Source organism: Cololabis saira, chromosome 6 (genome assembly GCF_033807715.1).
Source record: "Cololabis saira isolate AMF1-May2022 chromosome 6, fColSai1.1, whole genome shotgun sequence".
Classification (NCBI taxonomy): domain Eukaryota; kingdom Metazoa; phylum Chordata; class Actinopteri; order Beloniformes; family Belonidae; genus Cololabis; species Cololabis saira.
In genome coordinates this window covers 29,060,265-29,067,028 of record NC_084592.1, presented here as the reverse complement: position 1 = coordinate 29,067,028, position 6,764 = coordinate 29,060,265, and the positions used below count along the sequence as shown (strand labels likewise).

General features: G+C 39.0%; 1 protein-coding gene across 1 annotated transcript; it reads left to right on the top strand.

Annotated features, from left to right (window-relative positions):
• The first annotated feature begins 226 nt into the window (after positions 1 to 226).
• On the top strand, positions 227 to 5,652 carry LOC133445604 (leucine-rich repeat-containing protein 74A-like). Its single transcript, XM_061722928.1, has 10 exons — positions 227 to 332; positions 2,110 to 2,285; positions 3,087 to 3,168; positions 3,469 to 3,554; positions 3,635 to 3,826; positions 3,952 to 4,047; positions 4,145 to 4,273; positions 4,661 to 4,765; positions 4,871 to 4,956; positions 5,640 to 5,652. The coding sequence occupies exons 1-10, from the start codon at positions 227 to 229 to the stop codon at positions 5,650 to 5,652; spliced, it is 1,071 nt and encodes a 356-aa protein (XP_061578912.1).
• Positions 5,653 to 6,764: the final 1,112 nt, after the last annotated feature.

Sequence of the window (6,764 nt, the reverse complement as noted above, 5' to 3'; positions counted from 1 at the left end):
CATCTAGTCGTTTATTTCAAGTTTTCTTGGTTGTATTTGAATTTTGCATCTCGTTTTTTTTTGTCATTGTGGATTATATTTTATTCATTCCCATTCCCTTTTGAGTTCATAATTTTCAGGTTTTTGTAGTCACATAACAGATTAGTAAAGTGTTATTGAATTGAAGTAACATCTCGTTTCCCACTCACAAGTGATAAAAGTAGCCGTCTCAGGATCTTCTGGTGCCATGGAGGACTGTCAGGATGATTTAGAGTCCAGTGGGGACCAGGATCATGAGGCGGTCCAGGAGGAATCCAGTACAGATGAGGACAGCTCAGATCTGGAGACAGGCAGTATGTTCAAGTAACCACTCCATAAATAGTGGATATAGGACAACCAAACTCTCCATTGACACACAGGAAATCTGTAAAGGGCATGGGCCCCAATTAGGGGCCAAATATATGTGAGCCATGAGGGATACACGTTTAAGTTGGTATATGCTAAGAAAAGGGAAAACTACAACACACAGTACAGTAATGTCTCATGTTAGATTATGAACCATTTGGGTCCCCAATGAAAAAAACAACCACGTAGATCCCACTCAAAGTAAATATGAGCAAAAACATGTAGAGCCTCCCTTTTATAAGTTTAGAATAATTGGTTAGGTTAACTTGCCCCTTAATGGACTTGAGAGAAAACCCACATAGGCACATGGAGAACTCCATACAGAAACGTCCCAGTTGAAATTTGAAGCAGGAACCTTCTGAGAGGCAACAGCACCACCCACATGTGCCACATTTTGGCGATAGCATTTGTGTTTTCATATTCCATCTAGTCGTTTATTTCAAGTTCTCTTGGTTGTATTTGATTTTGCATCTCGTTTTTTTTTTTTTTTTGTCATTGTGGATTATATTTTAGTCATTCCCTTCCTTTTGAGTTCATAATTTTCAGGTCTTTGTAGTCACATAACAGATCCACTGATGTCTCATTTTGTGAAGGATTATTAAAAAAAACAGCGTATGGATCTACATGACAATTTATCCGGAAATGAGCATAGCTCAGTTTCGGAATGACTAACTTTTGATGTTGATGCCGATGTGGATTTTCTCTCTTCAACCAGTCTTACAGTAAGACTGAGCTTTTTAACTTTTTTCCGCTGGCAGGCTAAAGTGCAGGCACTGCCATGCTAAAACTCCAATCAAGTGCTGTTCTTGTAACATACCTTTGTGTTTTGTCCCCACTCGTGACTGTTACAATGCCTGGCATGAAGCCAATACCCTGTAATTGGTTTATGTATAATTGTAAATAGTTTGCTGTGTTTGCTGTGCTGAGTTTGTTTTAATATATATTGCATTTTCCAAAACGGCACTTGTTTTGACTCTTTTATATGCAAAGTTTAGCTTCATGTTTCATTAACTTTTTTCCAGCATTATTGATAGTGAAACTGGATATGGGACAGTATACCTCTAAGTGTCACCTTTCTTTAGAGGCCAAAATGATGACTGTACGTTGAAGCGTTCAAGAGTTATGCCTTTTTATCCAGGTATGTGCCCGTGGTTATCCAAGTGTCCTTTTGGCATCTCCAAATGGACATTTTTGGAAACGCCTAGACATAGTCTGACAAAAACAGGTGTAAAATAATAATTTTATGTGCTATTTTCATCAATTTTGAAGATGCACTAGATAAGGCTTCAGGCTGTGGCCCCATTGTGTTTTCCAGCTAATAAGTCACATATTCACTCATCTACAGACATGTAATTACAAACAAATTTCAGGCGGAAATAAAAAACCTTCTATTTCAGTGTGTTCAAAGTTAGATTAATCAATTCTAGTAGCAGTTACAGTGATTCTGACAGTTGGGGGAAAAACTTCAGAGTGTTACCTTTCAAAAGAGACCAGAACCATCCATGTAAGTCAAACGGTTTAAGAACAGCTTACAATTTACTTTGGGTATGCCTTGGATAGGCGTTTTTGGCAATTTTCACAAGAGTGGGAAGAGGTTAACAGTTGTTGTCTCTTTCCAGCACAGACTAAGTCCTCAGGGCTGATAGGTTTGTTCGGAAATCCATGACACGCTTGCCTCCTCTCTCTGCTTCTTCCTCCTTTTGAATTGTCCCTTTTCCATTTCAGATAAGACCGCTCCGAGACCGCTTTTGTCCCAAGCAGAGCGATACCTGCAAGATTGTCAAGAGATAGGCGTCATCCCCGACGCCTCCTTCCTCTGCAACTTGGGCAACACCTCTCTCAACTTGAGCCACCGCGGTTTGGGACCTTTGGGGGTCAAAGCTCTGGCTTTAGTTCTGGAGGTAATCAGTTCATCCAGATAATCATTGTAATTACAAAGTCAGGTCTTTTTCTTTCCTCATAATGAGTCCATTATGCACCCCGGCTTTTAAGATAAAAATAAAGGTTCTTGTACATGGCAGTAAAGGTAAAGGTATCCACAAAAAAGTCAGTAGTTTCTGTGTTTGCTATCATTCATTCAATTTCTTTCTTTTTTCCTCTTTGAGTATGACATTGTTGTCACCCACCTCGACTTGACGGACAACTGGCTCAAGGATGAAGGAGTGTACTACCTGATGAAGATGCTGGATGGAAATTGCACGATCAATAATCTAGTAATTATTCTAAAACTATTGCATGAAATACTTCATACCGTTCACAACAGTAGCACTCATCTACTCTACAACACAGGTGCTGAGTCTTTAGGGGATTCTCTCCATTTTGCTCACATCAACTGAACTATTTCACCTCAGAATCTTTCCAATAACAAGTTGGGCCTAAAAGGAGTGAACTTAATCGCCAAATTACTGGAACGTCATTGTAACATCAAATGCCTAAAACTCTCAGGTATGCCCTTAAGTCTTCAAGACTTATTCCTTTCTGCACACACGTGTTACACAGCAGAATTAGCAGCAAAGCTTAAATCTCTTCTGTTCTGTTCTCAGGAAATGACTTGGATGATTCGGCTGCTGAATGCTTGGCAGAAGCCTTGAGGGTGAGCTAAAAGTACAGGATTTTGAATCCTCTGCCATGAAGAACCGGGCAGCTGTCATATCCACATGTGCGTCACGCTTACAGCAAGTATTTTCTGTCTTAACTAACAGGGCGACTGCATACTTAAAGAGCTGGACCTGAGCAACAACAGGATCTGCTGGAAGGGAGGAGAGCACCTGAGTTGGATGTTGGGTACAGTGGCCCATTTATTTACGTTGCACCTTTAAAACACAAGTGTAGCTCAAATTACTACGGAAAGTAAAAGGATAGTAAAAACAGTGAAAACACAGTCAAAAAAAGGAAAAGAGAACCACATAAAATCAGTTTTACTTCTGGTGTGTCACTCTAAAGTCCGTTTACTTGCTCAAGTGGAAGTCAGATGTTTTTTTTTTTCTTTCTCTTTTTGTACATTGTTGTCATGTGACGAAATACAATGCGCGAGAGTCTGTTCTTCAAATATTTACTCCTAATTCTGCACTCTATTCTTTAAAGGCCACAATTTTGGCATTGAAGTCCTAAATCTGAGCTGGAATGGTCTCTGCTTGAGCGGCGCTTCGGCTCTGAGTACGGTTGTGAAGGTGAGCCACATAACACGCTGGAGGTCAGGCCGTCAGTGTGGCGTCGCCTCCTCTCACAGCTGATTTGCTTCTCTCTTTAGGTGAACTCCTCTCTGAAGGAACTCTACCTGTCCCACAATAGTTTTGGCCGAGCCGCGGCGGAGCTGGGTCAAGCTCTGAAACAGAATGATGAGCTGTTGATTCTGGACCTCTGCAGTAACCTCATCGACGATGAGGCTGTGGCGCTGCTGTGCAGTGGCCTGGCCACCAACACCGCCCTGAAGGTTCTCAAGGTGAATGAAGGGCCACTTTAGGAGTAAATGTCTTTATTGTCATGACGATTTGAAACATTTTTCCACTCTAAAAACTATAGAAATGTAAAATCTGTAAAAAAAAAACAAAACAAAACATTTTTCAGCTGTCTCAGAACCCCATCAGTAAGATCGGAGCCCTGACGCTGCTCAGAACAGTTACAAACAACAAGAACTCAGCAATGAAAGAAATCGACATTTCTGTGAGTTTTCATGTATAAACATTCTTCTGGTACAGATCAAGTCTGCCTGAAGTGCTACATTTATGCTATAAAAGTATCCTTGAATGTTTGAGTTCAGAGTGTGCACGTTTGTGAGACTTTCGTGGAGCTGCTGGAGAAAGCCCGTCAGCAGGATCCAGCTCTGGATGTTCGGTACAGCGTGTTCGACTACGTTACCATGAATGTATCTGCCTTCAACATCTTTAAGGTCAGTGATTGAGAAGAGGAAGAAATGACAATATTAAAAAAAAATATAGTCAAAAAGTTAGTACCCCTATTTTATAGTTATCATTTGATCATAGTACGTCTTGGTATTGGGCACATACAACATCAAGCTCATATTTTCCATTCAACCAAAATTATGAAAACACAAGTGTGCGATAGTAACTACAACTGCTAAATGCTGCTGAGAAACGTGGATCAATAAGCTATTGTTACTTAACATTGCCCAGATGGGGTTGAAAGTTAAAGGTTATAGTTTGTGTGAGGTCACATTTATATTAATCTTACAATCATGCATTTCATTTTGTGACACGATAGAATTTTTGTTGTAAAAGATGAACTCAAGTATTTCCAAATGCCAAAATACTTGCAGAAATTCACTGAAGAGAAACATGGCAGCATCATGGAGTTCTTCCAGGGTTTGGATGATGAAAAAACCATGAAAGTCTCAAACTCTGTGTTCAGGAAGGCTGTAAAGGTCAGACTGAGAGCTTCTCCCAAAAAATCTATGATCCATCATGACTGAACATGAGAAATCCATCAGTGAGAGTTTCTTGAGCCATGTGTCTTCTCTCATGTACAGGAGGCGAACATACCTCTGAATCGACATCAGCTCGAGTGGCTGATCAGGAAGTTTGACGAGAACTTCACAGCAACTATCAACTACAGGTCAGTCTGAACACCACCATCAGTGGAAGTTTTCTGCTTCACATAAAACACATATATTTCCAGGTTTTCTTCTTTAACTTCAATTAAATGTGGACACCATTTCTGTTAAAGGGCACCTCCAGCAAACAAATTACAGGACGCTGTTCTTCAATTCATTTTATTTAATTCAGTGTATAAAGGAAGTCAGAACCAAGTGTTTGCTTTGTTTGGGGTATAGTTCAGAAGCTGAGGTTAAGAGGCCTTATGCAAGTAACTGAAAAGGAAATTCAACTTTCAACTTCTGGTTTCACTTCCACTTCAAAGACAGGAAGTTCTTAGTTGTCTGTTTCTTATCAAATGCAGCATTTATTGAAGGAAAAAAATGTAAATGCCTGATACAGGATGTCGTGGCCTTTGGGGCTAACAAATCAGATCAGTACTGTTTCAGTACAGGAAACATTAATGTATCAGAAACTAACTGCACATCATATCCTGTTTTAACTCAGGTTCCACAGTTATAAACATTTCCATTAGTCTCAGTTTTATTTGCCTTCAGCTAGTATTCAATGTTATTTGGGGGAAGTAATAATTCCATATTAAGAGCAAAAACCATCTCAAACCTTTCATGATTTTGTGCAAATGAGTCTGAAAATTGTGACGGCTGTCAGACACAAATATAACATCCACTTCTCTCTGTGTTGCAGTCAGTTTTGCTGAGCTACGGTGTTGCAAACACGAGGAGATATAGCAGATAAATAATTACTAAAATAAAGTTCATGGCTTCTATACTTGACTTTGTCCTTAATGTGCCAGTGACGGGGCATTACAAAATCGGCAGGTTTTTTATTTTAGCCATATCTCTCACATAATTCCACATCTCTGAGCAATAAAGGAAATACACAAGACCTCCTACCCACAGGTAGCAGCTTCCTGTACCAACTCTTTTCCTCTTCAGTCCTGCGCTCAACCACAAATCTGTTCAGAGGGTCACATTCATTGTGACATTTGTGACATTCATTTAATATTTTAAACTTTTTTTCTTTTCAATATAAATATTATATTATATATATATATATATATATATATATGTATATATATATATATATATATATATATATATATATATATATATATATATATATATATATATATATATATATATATATATATATATATATATATATATATATATATATATATATATATATATATATATATATATATATATATATATATATATCAGAGGATGTTGATCTGTTCAATCATTGCAGCTCAATGGACCAGTAAAAACCTGCTGGGAAAGTTGAGAAAATGAGAAGTTATCCCTATGATACCTCCTCATTTCACTACAAAAACCTCAATAAAGTGGCAGCTGGCTGGAGGGAGATGAACAGAGAGCATCCGATGTCACGCAGTGCGATGCGATAGTTGGACGGTCGCATGCAGTTACACGGTTTTATAGTTGTGGGCGTGGTTTGCATTTTGGTTACGTAACGAAAATGCGCAGAATCTGAACGGCTCGTAGAAGTCACATCACACTGGTAGGATCATCCGGGCGGCTGTACAGACACTGCAGAATTTGGTTGCTTTCCTCCTTCTCTGAGTTGGCAGGCTGAGGGGAGACCACTTTATATATGTTAAAGCAAGAAAAAACATGTTTTTCATAATAGGTCCCCTTTAAGTAAAAATACTGTTAGCGTGCACGAGCTTGTCTTACCAGCATTGACAGCAGGTTGATCAGTCAGAGCATGTGCAGTGTGCAGCAGCCTTAACAATAGCTGACATAAACCCCAGTTTGAAGTTGTGCTTCATTAAAAAAACATCCTTGT